General features: G+C 37.0%; 3 protein-coding genes across 5 annotated transcripts; all 3 read right to left on the reverse strand.

Moving 5' to 3' along the window:
• On the reverse strand, nucleotides 735-5331 carry LOC105176657 (65-kDa microtubule-associated protein 1). 2 transcript variants are annotated; one of them, XM_011099528.2, is made up of 10 exons: nucleotides 5180-5331; nucleotides 4362-4456; nucleotides 4051-4254; nucleotides 3649-3897; nucleotides 3337-3552; nucleotides 2597-2752; nucleotides 2199-2510; nucleotides 1638-1725; nucleotides 1323-1471; nucleotides 735-1212 (listed from the first exon to the last, which is right to left on the reverse strand). In XM_011099528.2, the coding sequence occupies exons 2-10, from the start codon at nucleotides 4431-4433 to the stop codon at nucleotides 913-915; spliced, it is 1746 nt and encodes a 581-aa protein (XP_011097830.1). In that variant the 5' UTR covers nucleotides 4434-4456; nucleotides 5180-5331; the 3' UTR covers nucleotides 735-912. The 2 variants fall into 2 exon arrangements, with proteins under 2 accessions (XP_011097830.1, XP_011097829.1); XM_011099527.2 differs by having other exon boundaries at nucleotides 5162-5309.
• On the reverse strand, nucleotides 5773-11501 carry LOC105176658 (trigger factor-like protein TIG, Chloroplastic). Its single transcript, XM_011099530.2, has 13 exons — nucleotides 11152-11501; nucleotides 10766-10849; nucleotides 10222-10350; nucleotides 9927-10015; nucleotides 9372-9555; nucleotides 9072-9162; nucleotides 8386-8540; nucleotides 7852-7944; nucleotides 7651-7743; nucleotides 7275-7355; nucleotides 7015-7164; nucleotides 6356-6451; nucleotides 5773-6199 (listed from the first exon to the last, which is right to left on the reverse strand). The coding sequence occupies exons 1-13, from the start codon at nucleotides 11440-11442 to the stop codon at nucleotides 6122-6124; spliced, it is 1614 nt and encodes a 537-aa protein (XP_011097832.1). The 5' UTR covers nucleotides 11443-11501; the 3' UTR covers nucleotides 5773-6121.
• On the reverse strand, nucleotides 11966-15490 carry LOC105176660 (protein GrpE). Of its 2 annotated transcripts, XM_011099532.2 has the most exons (6): nucleotides 15103-15486; nucleotides 13820-14075; nucleotides 13542-13735; nucleotides 13256-13423; nucleotides 12552-12680; nucleotides 11966-12417 (listed from the first exon to the last, which is right to left on the reverse strand). In XM_011099532.2, the coding sequence occupies exons 1-6, from the start codon at nucleotides 15229-15231 to the stop codon at nucleotides 12319-12321; spliced, it is 975 nt and encodes a 324-aa protein (XP_011097834.1). In that variant the 5' UTR covers nucleotides 15232-15486; the 3' UTR covers nucleotides 11966-12318. The 2 variants fall into 2 exon arrangements, with proteins under 2 accessions (XP_011097834.1, XP_011097833.1); XM_011099531.2 differs by having other exon boundaries at nucleotides 13542-14075; nucleotides 15103-15490.

A 15761-nucleotide genomic window follows, 5' to 3' on the forward strand; every position in this document is an offset into this window, starting at 1 on the left:
AAAAATATTTTTTTTAAATAAATTAAAATTATTATATCATTCCATACATTTAAATACAAACTAATATAGTAAACCAAAAATTCCAAATCAAATTTCCGACTTGTCTTGGAATGTTTAAAAAACATTCCAAGACAAGTTGCAAATGAAAGTACTCTTAACTTATAATGACATGCATTGTAAATCTTATTTAATACACTTAGTTATAAAGCTAAATAATTCCAAGTATTATGTTATTGTCAATTTATACGTAGTATGTATAAAAGGATAAATTAGAACGATCTTTCTTTAGATTTTAAATAATTATAAATACCCTCTCGTTATTTAAAAAATTATTAATACTCCTTAATTTTAACGACCGTCTAACAATTAGCCCAATCAATTAAGTATTCATACATTTTTTATGATGAACTAATCAAAATACACTTGTAGATTAAAAATTAAAAAAATATTTATTTTTAAAATAAAATTATTTTTTTATGAACTAAGTGAATAATTTTTATAATTTTTTTTAAAAAATTTATCCATCCAATTCAATTTTTTATTTTATAATTTTTTTTTAAAAAAAAAAGTACAATAAGGACAAAGTTAACAATTTCATACTTTTCATCCAAGGGTTACATAATTTTAGCAAATATCATGGAGTATTTTATAATTTTTCAAACAATGTAATTATGTCAAATCCCAAGTGAAGTTATTATAATTTACCCAATATAAATTACAAAATATTTTAATAGTTTTTAAAATTCTGAAATAATTGAAAGAGCTTCTCGTTAACCTCAATATGAAAGACAAAACATCTGATACAGTCTCTACCCTGAAATAACCCCCTTATCAAACAAATCTCCTTCCTACTACCACTACTCTACAACAAAAGTTATCACCTAATTATAGGGACGAATCAAGATCTTGGTTTCAGGGTGTGTTTGGAAGAGGTTCGGTCCCAGAAACGTGCGATGCTGCGTCCTCTTTCGACATCGCGACATAGTTCACTGGAGCACCTGGTCTGCTGTCTCTCCTCCCATCTTTATTTACAGACCGCGAACCATTCTGATGAGCGTTAAGAGAGAGCCGTCTGCTGGTACTTCCATTGGCACCTCCGTTGGCTCGTGGGCCGACCACCTTCTTGGTACTCGGCTGTCGGGCCGGACTTGGTGTTGAACCAAACGGGGAATCCGGTTCTTTATTCAGCTGTTCGTGCAACTTCTTTTGGTCCTGTAAAGATCATGAGTAGAACTCTAAATTACGATGAGAGCAATTCGGTTCCAATAAATGGCTGTCAGCAAGAACGAAAGTAGAAAGTAAAGGAGATTGATTAGACTTACCCTCAACCTCTTTTTCTCCTCTTCCCTGTCATGTCTGAGCATTACGTACTCATCTAGCATAGCGAGTAGAGGAACGCCATCGTAAGTGAATGTTACCCCCCGATCTTGCTCCCAAGCACGAGTTTTGGCAACTAAACTATCAACAAGAGCTGCAAGAAAGAAACAAGTAATATACCCCTTATCTGTAGGATGGTACCATTTTAGTTAATTTTTCACTAGAAAGAGGTGCAAATGTCATCGGTCTTCTGGACAATTTGTACAAGGAATATAATACTAGAATGTTATGGTAGCTGTAAGATATCTCATAAAAAGTACCTGGAATTTTATTGACCAAGATTCTTGCCTTTTCTGCCCGCTTTAGATTCAAATGCGCACCTCTGCTAGCATTATACCTGTTCTCATCCTGTTTAACCAATTAAAAAATTGTTCCAGTTAATCAAGTGCTAGAAGAGATCATATTCTTAATTACAAGCAAGAAGGTGGGACTGTCAAAGCTCTATGGTTGCTAGAAGGGCTCTATAGTGATAGGAGACATTTCTAATCCAGTATCCAGTCACAATATGAAAGACAAAGGTTGCAGGAATCAAAGGTCATACTGTTGGCATAATTGACAGGAAAGTTATGGAGGCAGAGGACCTTATCACATTTTATTTATGTCACCAAATCAAACATACCAACTCGAGAACTTCAGCAAAATAAAAGCATAAGTTAGGAATCATAAAAACAGAAGTAGAAAATGAATCATTATTTGTCGGAAAATTTGTAAAAGAAACTTCTGAATTGTCGAGCTTTGCTCATATGCAGACAAGACTTAGACCAATGCAAGTATGTGAATAAAGCAAAGAGGGAAAGGAGAAGCGTCTCAAAAGAAATTACCCTGTTGTAGTCTTCAAGCCAGCTTTCTTCTTCACAAGCAGACATCCATTTCTCAACCTTATCCAATATATCCTTCCTGCTCACAGCCTCCTCTTTTGCTTTTACTATCTGATTATCCATGTCAGCCAATAACTCTACAGGCTCGAAATTCCCTGAATCAATAATCGACAAAATTTTTTCTCTGGCAGCCTCAGTATCAATCTCTATGTGAGCATGAGCAAATATCTCTTCGAGCTCAGCTTGCTTCTTAAAGGCAATTTCCTTCATTCTGCTAGCTTTTAGTTGATCAAGCCTCTCGACTTCCACTTCAGCCTTTAAAATAGAAGATTGATTAAATCACTGGTTGATTGTAATTTTGTGTGCAAATTAAGTTTTACAGAGTGAAGAATTGCAGGTACCTGTTCAATAACGTCCAAAGCAAGAGCCCCAGGTACAGTAACTTCATCCACTGAAGCTGAAATATTACAAGTAACATGACCAGAAAGGCTGCGCTCTTCTGTGGGTGTGTCCATCAAATTCCAGAGGTCAATTAGCTGAGTTGCCAATTCTTGAAGCTGTAGAGAGTGAGAATCAGTCAGAAAATAAAGTTAATCCTCATATATAATATACTTGGGCTAAAGAAGATATTTTTAAATAGGGAAGCAAAATTATGCAAATTCCGAAAAGAGAAAGTTATAACTATGATAACAGTTCTTTAATCATAAATGAGAAACTTCTCAAATGATGTTTGTTAACAAATAAAACAGAACTGCGATCAAGTGCTCAGAGTTGAAAAGGCCAACCTACTGTGAACTAGCCAGAGAAATTTGCAGCATATAATCAGCCTAGAATATCATAAATACATTGATGGAAATCAGAACTTTGTAGACATTATATTTTTAAAGTAAAGTATAACTGCGAGGTACTATAAGATCCAATGACGACTGTTAACAGGAGGAAAGAAAACAAAATCATTTGTATGGTGAGAAAAGTTCTAATAAATGTAAGAGTACGTGAGGTATATGAGAAAGAGCTGTAGATTCTAGTATCCATCAATCGGTGATGATACACTTTTCAGGTAACAAATTATGCTGGCAAGATCATCTGCATAAAGTTCTCCTGCAAATCAGATCCGAGCTCATGTCACTGGACTCATTACCTTTTGCAATCTCTTCTTCTTATCTTCCTTCAGTGCTAAAACAGTATTAGCCAATCTTGCTAATGTATCATTGCTTATGCTTTTTGACTGAACACCACGAGAGTCATTTAGGCTTGGATGTACTTCTGTGACTGTCATAAGAAAGTCCATGCCAAGAACAGCACAAAGATCATGTACAGTGCTCACAAATTCAAGAACCTTGTGCAACCTCTCACTCTGCAAAATAAAGAAAACAAACCATGAAGATTTCCTGCTAAGAGAATATGCGTGGCAGCATCTAATAACTGATTTATGGTAAGTGAAAGGCCTTGCCTTTTCTTTCTGAAGGTCTTGGAGCTGAGCATGAAATTCATCTAATTTCTTTGTTGATAGATCTGACTCATCGACTACAGGACTCTCCACTGGCTCACTAGTTCCAGCAATTTCTGCACATATCTTCTGTATTTGAGATTGTATATCAGAGAACTCTTTTACCCTGTCATCCTTCTGTTTCCAAAGTTTTTCCAGTGCAGGAGCTATAGCTGCAAGCTGTTCCTTTATTGTTCCTGATGTCTTCTCAGGCTGCAAAGAAACAAAGCAGAACAAGGGACAATTTACCAGATAACTTAAGCTAGTCTTATTTTACCCCAATGCTATTGATGCAAACTGTTCCAAGAGTGATTAAAAATTCCACAGTTTTTACAAAATGCATAGCCAGCAGGGATAATTACTAACAATTCCGACATAGGTCTTCTCTCCAAGGGCTGATAGGAGGTTGGTAAGTTCAACTCTAGCATCCGCCAATGTCTGAAGGAGGTGTGCCCTGGACTTCACAGCATGGTCAACTTTTCTCTTGTATACATCCAAGCACTCTTGCTCCAACTGAAGAAGCATTTTGTCCCGTTCCTCATCAGTTTCACCAACTTCATCCCAGATTTGCTGCATTAAGAACAAAGATTAGTTGCAGTTAGTACAGCAGAGATTTAGAGTAACTGAAAACAGAGAGCATGAGCGGGAAGCTGCGGTAGTATTGAAGAATGGATTACCTGCAACTGCTGCAGTAAAGACCCACACGTAATTTGTCCAAGATGAGGATTTTCAGCTTCTACAGCTGCCATTTCCACTGTGGCTCAAAATAAACCTGAGAAACGTTCAAACTTCAGTATTTCTCCATGAGACATATAACAAAACAGATGCACTTTGACCCAGGAAACCCTGTCGCATAATTGGTGGCAATCACTACGAAGGTCATGTTATCTTGTATTTTTCCATGAAATACGCAGAGTCAACACAAAGAAGTCAAACTCATTTACTCAGACAGTACCCTTAGCTATAAAATGCATCAACCAGAGAATTCGATAAAGCAAGACTAAGGATGCCTTCTCACTCTTACTTACCAGTTTGAGAAACATAATCAAAACTTATACAAAAAAACAGGCATAATAAACTCCAGATCCTTGCAAGATTCCAACTAAAATCCCTACTTCCACTTGAACCCACAAAATGTACTTGAACTTCTCTACACCCAATCAAACAAAGAAAGAGACTACCAGTCACATTTTTCAAGGACAGCACCTAACAGAAAACCCTCGAACGAGTAAACACGCACACACACACCCAAACATTACACAAAGGTACATAAATCCACAACCACACATCACATTCACCACAAAAAAGTGTTAACATCGAACAACATTTCCAGAGCAAGCGAACTAGTGCTACCAAATCAAACAAAATATCCGGACGAACCAACTACCACAACACTTGCACTCAGCAGCAGACACCACATTCTCACATTGTCAACAAAAATCTCAGAGAAAAAGCTGCAATCCAAATATATTCTTACAGGATCGCAAATACGGACCGATTTTCGGTGGATTCGGGGCCAGATCTACGAGTTATTTTGTGCGTGAGAGTGTGGGAGGGTGTGTCCGAAAGGACTAATAAGTGAGTGAGAGTGGAAACTGAAAGGACTGGGAATCAGAGGAAAAAGATATTGCAGAGGAGGGAGAAAATGAAATGTTGTGGGTGTGGGCCCCACCCCCCAATCCTGGCAGATAAACGACGCCGCTTTGGTGTGTGGATTCTGGCCCCGTGTTTTAGGGGTTATTTGAGGGTCCACCACCCGTCAAGTGTTGTTTGACTGCAGCATATAGATGAGAAATTAAAGACTTGGTGATTGGAATCATGTAAGTTATTATTTTATTTTTCTTCTCTTATATTCTAATTAAATAAAAATTACATGGAGTATATTTCAGCCACTAATTATTAATTAAATAAAAGATGGAGGAGGGTGAGGGATACTAAGGATGGGATGAAGATATTTAGGCATGGAGGCATCTGATAGAGATATTGTATTGTATTCTTGATGAGGAGATTTTATGGCATTCATTGCTTAGGTATCATCACCATTCAAAAACTATATATATTTAATTATTATGTGTATGCTGCATAAGGTTGCATGAAAAACATTATTTCATAATATTCAAGATTCAATAATGGTATACATTAATAGTAGAAGCAAATGATAATTGGTCTAGAGAGCTCAACTATTGTCATACACAGCAGAATCCCAGTTACACAGACATACTCACGCCTTCCCATTAAAGCTTTGTATGCCTAAAGAGCTTGGTTTCTTCTCTCCTTTCAAGATTTGATACTTCGTACCACCCTGCCATCTTCACACACTTCTCCTCAGTTAACATCGGGACTCATTTATCTGGACAGCGGTGGAGAAACATGGTTTTACTTGGGAGGCAGCCAATGAGGCAGCCTGCTTGATGAAATGGTATCACACATGTATTCCTCATTTTGTTATATACTGGATATCTGCTCGTTCTCGAAGCCATTCCAGCACTTTGGCTCCCTCAAGTACCTCTTCTACCTGAGCAACATCAATGCAAGTACAGATTTCTTTCAGCAATTTGATAGCAAGAAAATGATGTACTTCTCCGCTCATCAACGTGTTTGATATAAGCTACAGACTACGAGATTGATGTTTATTAGCAGTTGAATTACTAATTTATTTTAAGTTAATAACCTGTTCTTTGACTCGCCCCTCATCATATTCTTGGTTGTGGCGCTTAAATTCAGATATTGAATTGTTCACCTCCTTCACCAGCTCATCCGTTAAAATCTGCACATTGAAGCACATTATGTATGTATGTATTGCTCATTTGGGAAACTGGTACAAAATAGATGAGGGCCAAAGTTCTTTGCAAAATTATTGCTCTATGATGATGTTTTTTCCTTACAATCCTACTATGATAGCGATCTAATCAACCAGGGAGCACAACATAGTTCATGGTAATATCTCTCTTCTTTACGTGCCAGTGGCTTGTGCTACCTGGATAGCAAGCAACTAAATTTTTGGAAAGGCTATCTGAATCAACTTGAAATATGAAGAAATTAACAATCATGATAAAGTAGATGGGCACTTTCTACCAGCATATCCATGCCCATGTGCGTCTAAGCAGACCGATCCACTTGCAATTTGAAAGAAAATTTTGAGGAAATTCAAGCATAGTTCTTGTATAGTGGTGGAAATGGAAACATTTTTAACTCACAGATAGTAGGCATCTGAGTAAATGTTCTATATCATGTAACACACATCATATCTATTTGAGATTCAATCTCCTATCCAATAGTTGACAAAAACTGCACACATGATGAGAGTGCATAAAGAGGAAAAGTTTATACCTGCAGATTTTCACGTTTGAATATGTCCCCAACAGCTAGGTTCTGCTTTATAATATTTGTTATATTTTCTTTCTGATTTTCCAGATACTCCTTTACAGCCTTGGGACTAGACAAAGATGCCAGCTGCTGTTCGTTAAGTTTCATATTTGCCTAATAAACAAAATTGAAGCATGAGTCTCTACAGATTAAAATGCAGCTGACTTGATAATCAACAATAAGAGAAGATTATCCCATGAAGGAAATGCTAATGCAAGTGTTACCTGAATTTGCAAGAGTTGGGCTCCATAAAGCTGTCTTCCTTGGTCCTCAAACAAAGATGGAGGAATATCAACTTCAACCATCTGAGAAGTATGAGATGATGTATCAAGATTAAGGACATATAATCAAAAGTGTACCTTTACTTATGATAAAGAACTCAAGTAATGGTAATATAACTGCTCTCAGCAGATGACATCGCTACCAAGCACAGATTGGAAACAGAATATCATTAGTTCTATACTAGTATGGTGAATGTCTTGGCATTTTCTTTTTTTTTTTTTTGAAAAAAAGCAAGGAGGAGAAAGAAAGACAAAAGGCTCAATTTCATCAAAAGTCTCAACTGGCTGTTAATGTCCAAAGAGATTAAATAGAGAATACTTTGTGTAGCTGGTCCAAGATAGCATTATCTGTAGCTTGTTCTTTGGCAGTTTGCTCCACTTCAAGAAACTTTTGCAGCAATGTTTCCTTCACCTGAAAATTAGAGATGGTAAACCTCCACTGAGATTTTTGTGCTGCAGGGTAAGCTCAGCAATCACCATTAACTCATTATCATGGTAAAATACATGTTTAACAACTTGCCTCCTCAATGGTGCTGCATCCAGATAGTATCTTATCAGCAATAGAGTCATTCAGTTCAGGTAAATCTCGGTAGAACAGTTCCATGCAATCCACCTAGAAAGATAGGCATAAAGATTAAATGTACAGAATAATCAGCATCTAAACTAAAGCACCTAAATGCTATGAAATATTGTCATAAACAATAACATGGTTTAAGTTGATATTGATATCAAGAACTCCAAGTTGGGAGTATTGATTGAGGAATAATAATTTATAAGAGTTAATAGCGTTTAAACTAGTTTTTATAAGTAACTCATATCAAGCATCAGATGCCACTGACAGGCAAGGATTATAGTCCTTTAACCAAATGGTTTTCTTTGTTTTATTTTAGGGAAAAGCTAATAACCTTTTTGAAATAGGAAGACAAAAATATAGTGGGAAAAGAACAAGCAGCAAGTTAGCTCAAGAGGTTCATCATGCTCGTATGTACGTGTGAGCGCACATCTTAGTGTAACAATTGAGATTAATTTCTTTTAATTTAATAAATTAACTAACCGTGAATTGAGCGCGAACTCCACGAAGATCTTCTTGTTTCCATGAATCAGGAAATACATATGGAAAAGACTTAGTTTCACCACGTTTTATCCCAATAATTGAGTCGAGAAAATCTGGAAGGACTTTATCTCCATCTTCCGTGTCGAATTGAAACCCTGCAAAAACAAAAAAGAAAAGAACAAAGAAAAAGCTATTTTTAGCCTTTAATCAAGTGTCAACAGAAATTTGTCCCAATCTTCATATTTGTCACATGACCCAACTTTGTGTACACCTCTAGGAGAATAATTAAGTAGAAAGTAATACACTAAACTATGTACATTTCTTCTTAGTAGTTTATGCAGATATGAGATGGTACAAAAAGTGTGCGATCTCGAATCATATCATTCACTTGTCGCATACCCATTAAGTTAAGGTAAGAATAACATGACAAGACAAAACATGATCCATCTTTATGTTTAACTTTAAGGCGTTCAGAAGAGGTACGACAGATGCTGTCGCAAACATGTATGTCCATATAAACCAACTTATCCTGTTCTCTTCCTAATTTTTCCATTACTTGAATGTGAAGGCCCTAGAAACTATTAGAAAGAAATAAAGAAAGAAAAGGGAAAGGACTTATGTTAGCCAGGATAAGATAAATCAGAATGACTGACTCGTAAGGGACAATATTAGAGTTGCACACAAACCTTTACTCTCCGCTGATGGTATGCTTTGAGCAGCAGATTCATCTTGCTCAATCGTTGTAGCTGATATATCAAGAATAGCAACATCACCTACCTGCAGAAGTTTTAATCTTGAAATTAATTTGACCTAAAAGCAAAAGGCATTGTTCCTCTATTTAATTGTGTTTTAGCAACAGAGTAAAAGCAGTATTTCAGTCAAATGTGATTGATAGAATATTCATTCTACTTGATCTTCTAACAAAGTGCCTTAGATGCTTGGAATATGAGGGAGATATCAACTAGAGATGTGCCTAGTTTGATTACCTGAAGCCCTCTGTCAGTTACGATTCTCAGAGCACCAAGGGCCTTCTGACGACGTCTTAATTCTTGTTCAGCTGCAGTCTGGGCATCTATTTCCTTGTCAATCTCAACCACAATTTTCAAATTCTTGTAGCCATCTTCAGGAATCCATTTGACTTCAGGTACCACATCAACAATAACATCATATCTAAACAACGAGATCAGGTTTAAGAATTCCAGCCATGAGCGATGAGACACAATTTCTTACTAGTATGTTTGTAAACATATATTAAAATGAATTTAAAATAAAACTATAGACCACCACATGCAACGCCTCTTTATCCTTAACCCCACCCCCTCCCCCAAAACAAAACAAAAAAGATTTCATATCAACAAATTTAATATAATAAAAAAAGAAGTCATATATAGCCACATCCTCTAATAAATGAAAAGCAATAAGCAGAACTTTACAACTTTTTTTCTGTGGTAGATGGATAAACTATTTAGATGGCCAAAGCATACAGTTTATGCTAGTTCTTGATGTATAGTTGTTTGTTTAGAGGAAGTCTGGAAACAAACCTCAGTGATTTCATAGAAGAATAAGTGCTTTCCATCTCTGGGAATTTGGTGATAATGTGAAGTGAATCTTCCAAGGCTCTTCCACTTACCTATGAAGTCACAAGCATTGAAATCAGTTCACATAATAGAATTCTCATAATTTATGATGAGTGAGGTATGATTGCAGCACATGGATCACACCAGTAAAGGAAGGTTAAAATGTATCTCAACTCAAAGTAAATCTCTTCACTCAAACAAATGGAGTAGTAGGTTGAAAGAGATGTTCCGTAAACACATAAAGACTATAAAGGCGAACCGAAGACATGGCATGAGGAAGTGTTCTCTTCAAGATAGACTCAATGGTAGCTTTCTTAACATTTTCCTTCCCCACATAACCAATAAGAATACTCTCTGGCACATTCTTCCCAGGACGAAAGCCAGGGACCTGTAGAGTCAATACAAAGATAATTAATTAACGGGGTTGTAGACAAAGATAAGCTAGTTATTTGCCCCATTTAGTAAATCACTTGTGAATAGCAGTAAAATGGGAACACCAAGAAGAAAGCAGAAAAAAGGAACCTAAAATGAAAATTCGTAATTACAGACAAGACATCTTTTAATATCATCAATGCAACAGGATTTTTCAGTTGCGAAAAAGAAAAGAAAACACACGGACCACAAGTATGCCAAACTGGAAAGAAATTAGGAATTCTGTGACTGGCTGCTCTTTTTCCAAGACAGAGGTACTTATAGATTTCCCTAAGTACATCACTGGAACACAAATAACTAAAGTGTAGCACATTTGCAACAATGATAATGATGAAAATAGAATCTCGATCAAAGTATTGGGTCGGACGTACCTTTGATCGTTTGGTGAACTCCTTGATGACTGTTCTGTAACAATCATCGCATACAGCAGCAGGTACCTCCACACTCAACCTCACCTGCACAAAGAAATAAGTTTACTATTCACGACATCAAACCAGACCAAAACATGCTAAACGCGAAACCCTCAGAAACTTCGACTAATCAAACAGAGTTCAAGACACTTGTCGACGCCAAGGAAAAATGTGCGTATTGGTGTCAAAACGCCAAGGAAAAAAGGTGGACTTAAGTATTAAACGAGGATATTACAGCCCACGAAACCAAGAGGAACGTCCCACTTATCCAGCCAGCAGTTACAGAACAAGACGAGGAAAACTCTCTAAAATTCAGTTAACAAGAGAAAGAAGAAAAGGAAACCGACTCTAGAATTGGGCTCTGGCGTCTCTGTAACTTGAATATCAGCGGGAAGCTTCTCGGCAACAACGTCATCAGCAGTCGCCGGAGCTGCCGATGCTACAAAGCGGGTCAACTTCGCCCCGCGAGTTGGGCACTTGGAAGGAGAGAATTGGCGGGAACAATGAAGTAACGGGGTCTTGATGGGCTTGAGGAGATACACATTGAGAAACGAGAGAGAAGATGGGAAAGGCGAGAAGGAAGAAGAGGGGTTGAATTTGAAGAATGTGTGGGCAGGTGAAGTAGCGCGGGCCTCCATTGTTGGACTTGGAGCAGCTGTGTGACTCTGAGAAAAATGGATTATGTTTCTGTTAACTGCTGAGGATAAGATATTTCTATAATTTATTCAGGATCGACGTCGTCGTTTTACTTTTCAAGCGAAGGTTGATCACCTCTGAAATTTTTATTTTAAAACAATTCATATGATTTTTTGTTAGACATTAAAAAAGGAAAACATAGGACTCACATAAATAAGCGGGTAATTCGTAACAGATTGTCTTAAAATTTATCATAATCGTAAATAATTCATTATAACAATTAAAAAAATTATAAATTCTCTCTAAAATTATCGATCATATAATAAATACCCCTCCTAATAGTTAATTATAAAAAAAATTTATTAAACAACTATTAATTCTAAATAATATTTAAAAATTTTTAAATAAAAAAATAATATTTATAATTTCGACAGATCTAAAAGCATCTATTATAATATACCCTAAAGAAAAATTAGTAATTCTTCATTCCTAATAATGAGCCTCAGCATGCGCATAGAATTAAGTTGGGTACTGTCCCAAAATCTTTGGGGATATACCAAACCAGATATATCATTGAATTTGGGGCGATATGCAACCTTTTATTAGTACAAACACTTTGGAGGGGGCCATAGAGATGCAACAAGAATCAACCTCTTCAATTTCTGCTCTCGGTCACCCAAAATTTTCATTGCCATGAATCTCGTAGAAAAGATCCGCAAGAACAACCAACAATAAAACGGATGAAAAGGTAAAAGTAGCCTATAGTTTCTATTGTCGGCAATGGGAATGATGCATGAAGCTGATCCGAACAAGATACAGTTTGACGAGTTAAGCACTTGGACGTTGCACGTGAGTCATTGTTGTGCAATGTTCTCCCCTCAGGCCTCGGATCCTTGCCCGGCTTCGTCTTTGTTCACTGCCACTGTTACACCGACTTCAGCAGGCCTTATGACTCGGTCGTGCAGCATGTATCCAGCCTGAGAAGGAACACAGAGGCAATTACATACAGGATTTGTCAGTCTGTATATAAGATTACAACAATGTAGAAGTTATAATAGGTATTCTGCTGCAATAAATGCTAAAGAAAGTTGGCACATGCAGCTTGGGATACCTTCAGAACAACTGCAACACGATCAGCTGGTTTTGAAGCGTCTGGTACTTGGAACACTGCATTATGCCTGTTCGGATCAAATTCTTCATCTACAGGGTTGTATTTCTCCAGTCCAAACTTTCTAAATACCTGTAAATCACAAAATTTAGGTGCATCAGTTATCAATCTATATCTGCAGCTCCGGATGCATCACAGACTCCACACTGGACAAATTCTATAAGTATTTGAAGGTGACAAACAAGTGCCCACTACTGCCAATTACTATCAGATACTCTAAGCAGCAGACGAATACTTGCCCACTATACCAGTTACTTTCAGACAATCTAAGCATTTTGGCAGAAGACCCTGATCGTCACTGTTTTCAGTTATTTCCTCATAAATTACTACACTTCTACAACTGATCGATAGCTCTAGTTTCCAAATAGTCTCATGATTCACAATCAGTTCCTGTATTCTTGTTTCAATTCAGCAAATATTTAATATAACAGAAATCAGCTATAAATAAAAGTTAATTACATAACACAAAGTCCAACACCAACAATTAGTAATTGTAGCCAAGATTTGCAGGTATGACACAAGAAACTGAGGCAAAGCCTACTGTCTTGCAAAATAACCTTAAGCAAAAAAATCACTAAAACAACTAGTGCAAGTATTTGGTCAAAAGCAGACAGACAAAACAATATCAGAGAAAGAGTACAATATACCTCTATCAATTGCTTTTCAGTCATTTCAACACCTTCCAGGAGTGTTTTAAGTTGTTGAACAGCTCCTGTCGTATCTTTTGATGCATCAATTTTTGAAAAACTCTCTTTTGCAGCAGAAGAAGCCCTACCCAGGTTATCTGCCACATCCAAAAGGCTTTTTGCAAAATTCTGCATCATATGCCAAATAAATAATTAATTGAATTTCCTAGAATAGGCCAAGGAAAAATAATCAGAAGCTCATGGTCCTCCAGACATGTTAAGTAAATAGAAAAACAAATCCACAAACCTGAATGGCAAACTTCTTTGCATTTTCAGACTCACGTCTAGTACGCTCCTTCACATTCTCCATCTCTGCAAAAGTCCTCAGGACTTTATCCTTCATTGTCTCAAGCTCTTCTTGCTTCGTTGCCAGAAGTTGTTCCTTCTCAGCCACAAGCTTCACCAGATCATCTCTTGAAAGATCACTCTCTGCATCTGAATCTGAATCAGAAAATGCAACTCGTTTAGTACCTCTTCTCCTTTTGACAGTCCCAGACGTGTTAGGGTGAGGCCCCCTAGCAGAACCTGATTCAGTTTTTCCATCAGAAACTGATGTTTCTGTTTGCTGAGGAGTAGCAGCAGCTTCTTTGTCCGATGCTTCTGTTTGGTGAGGAGCATCACCAGCAGCTTCATTATCACCCTTAATTTCCGGTTCATTTGCAGATTGAGCTGTCTCCTTCTCATTGGGCTGTGGAGATGCAGATGACGAGAATCCAAACCACTGAAAGGCTGACGAGTTTATGGCTGAATGATGTAGCCATGACACCTGACCAGATACCACCTGAAATGGAAAAGAGCATATCTCCTTGATACTACTAATTTCTGGTCATATACACTACATAAAAGCAGCAGGCGAGAGCAAAACATGCAGCACTAGCTGTCTGTACAACCCATTCAAGCATAAATCAGATATTTCTCCCAGAAAAGTATCCTCCAATATCCCCAGGATAGTTCTATTAGTTTACATACTTCAATGCCAACCAGTCAGTTCTGCAAACTGATGGTCCCAATCGATGTCAAAGCTATAGCATAGCCTGTATCCAATAAACTGGCATGTTGAAGGTGTCCATAGACATTTAAAAGTTCAAATAAGCATTGTGCCATATATTTTCTTACATGTAGAATAGAAAATCATGACATTGCAAAAATAAAATCAAGACGTATGAATATAAACTCCATGAACAGAAATTTCCTGAACTAACTTGGCATCTCTACTGGTCTCTTTACGATATTAGCATGGATCTTGTAGAAGAATGGAACAACTTGCTGCAAGCCTATGTGAATCGATTTTACTATTTCCATGCCATCTTAGACAACTAAACCCAAAATTCACCACATCATCCGGAAAATACTTCAGGGAACCCAGAAAGTTGATCATTTGGGACAGAATAGCTTCTTCTGAATCTAAGAGGTTCATATCCTAATCTCTAGGCAATGAACCATCTTAACAGCAAAATAATTAATGAAATTACACCACGCATAAAAGAATAATCAACAAGGGTTTTGACTGGAATGAAAGGCAGAAAAAAGGAAACCAATACCAAAATAGAAGGTACTGAAAATCTCATGCAGAAAGCAAACTAATACATAAAGAGTAGAGACAAATAAACACAAGATAGTACATAAATCCAAACCCATACTCGATTCAGCTTAGAAATCATTTCAAAGAGGAAAAGTGAAATCACCACCACGACTCATAAAAACACCAAAAGTATCCAAGACCCCATCGATCAAATAAGAAAAACACAAGTACCAAGCAAAGGGGCGACAACCCAGGAAAACCCTAATCCTGAAAACGAAAACAGTACCTTATCAACCGGCCCTCGTGGAAAAGAGTAAAAGTGGTAATTCTCATGGCGACCAGAGAAGAGCAGCGAATTGCGACACTGAGACAACACGGTCCTGGAGAACCGAGTCGTGATTCTGCTCAGGGACATGGCTCCGACGAATGGGTATATGGAATTTATCGGAAGGGCTAAATCTGAACAGCGAAGATTTCAGGGTTTTAGGAGGGATTTTGGGACTTGGGGAGGAAGAAATACGGGAATGGACTTGTGATTGACTTGATTAACCCTACGGACACAACGTAAATACGGTGTCGCAACATCCACCGCATGCAGTAATCAGCAGGGTATTAACGTCTTCTTCCTCAGATTTTTGGGTGCGAATGGGGGTTTAGAAGCGTCCAGAAGCTCTTTATTTCGGTTGCGGTGGGGATGCATTTTGCTTTCTTTTTATCAAAAAGAGAGTTGCTACTATTATTGTTCTTTATACACAAAAAAGCCTTTTTATTCACTTATATAAAACACGATTTATAACACTGTAATATTAATTTTTTTATTTATTTTATTTTATTATTTTTTTATAAAATATTATGTATTGATTTATATTTTATTTTTATAATATATTTTTAAGCATGAAATACAATTAATTATACTTACATAAAGATAATGTGCCGCCCTGGCTA

Source organism: Sesamum indicum, linkage group LG14 (genome assembly GCF_000512975.1).
Source record: "Sesamum indicum cultivar Zhongzhi No. 13 linkage group LG14, S_indicum_v1.0, whole genome shotgun sequence".
NCBI classification, from domain to species: Eukaryota; Viridiplantae; Streptophyta; class Magnoliopsida; order Lamiales; family Pedaliaceae; genus Sesamum; species Sesamum indicum.

What these genes read in the sequence shown, in the direction of transcription:
- LOC105176657 (XM_011099528.2), bottom strand. Translation starts at nt 4,433, where the DNA reads ATGGCAGCTGTAGAAGCTGAAAATCCTCATCTTGGACAAATTACGTGT. An exon ending in CTTTACTGCAGCAGTTGCAG is followed by an intron (nt 4,255 to 4,361) that starts GTAATCCATTCT and finishes TTCTTAATGCAG; the next exon opens with CAAATCTGGGATGAAGTTGG. An exon ending in CTTGGTCAATAAAATTCCAG is followed by an intron (nt 1,472 to 1,637) that starts GTACTTTTTATG and finishes TCTTTCTTGCAG; the next exon opens with CTCTTGTTGATAGTTTAGTT.
- LOC105176658 (XM_011099530.2), bottom strand. Translation starts at nt 11,442, where the DNA reads ATGGAGGCCCGCGCTACTTCACCTGCCCACACATTCTTCAAATTCAAC. An exon ending in TTCCTCATGCCATGTCTTCG is followed by an intron (nt 10,016 to 10,221) that starts GTTCGCCTTTAT and finishes GTGACTTCATAG; the next exon opens with GTAAGTGGAAGAGCCTTGGA. An exon ending in TCTTCTATGAAATCACTGAG is followed by an intron (nt 9,556 to 9,926) that starts GTTTGTTTCCAG and finishes CTCGTTGTTTAG; the next exon opens with ATATGATGTTATTGTTGATG.
- LOC105176660 (XM_011099531.2), bottom strand. Translation starts at nt 15,231, where the DNA reads ATGTCCCTGAGCAGAATCACGACTCGGTTCTCCAGGACCGTGTTGTCT. An exon ending in CACGAGGGCCGGTTGATAAG is followed by an intron (nt 14,076 to 15,102) that starts GTACTGTTTTCG and finishes TTTCCATTTCAG; the next exon opens with GTGGTATCTGGTCAGGTGTC. An exon ending in CAAAGAAGTTTGCCATTCAG is followed by an intron (nt 13,424 to 13,541) that starts GTTTGTGGATTT and finishes CATATGATGCAG; the next exon opens with AATTTTGCAAAAAGCCTTTT.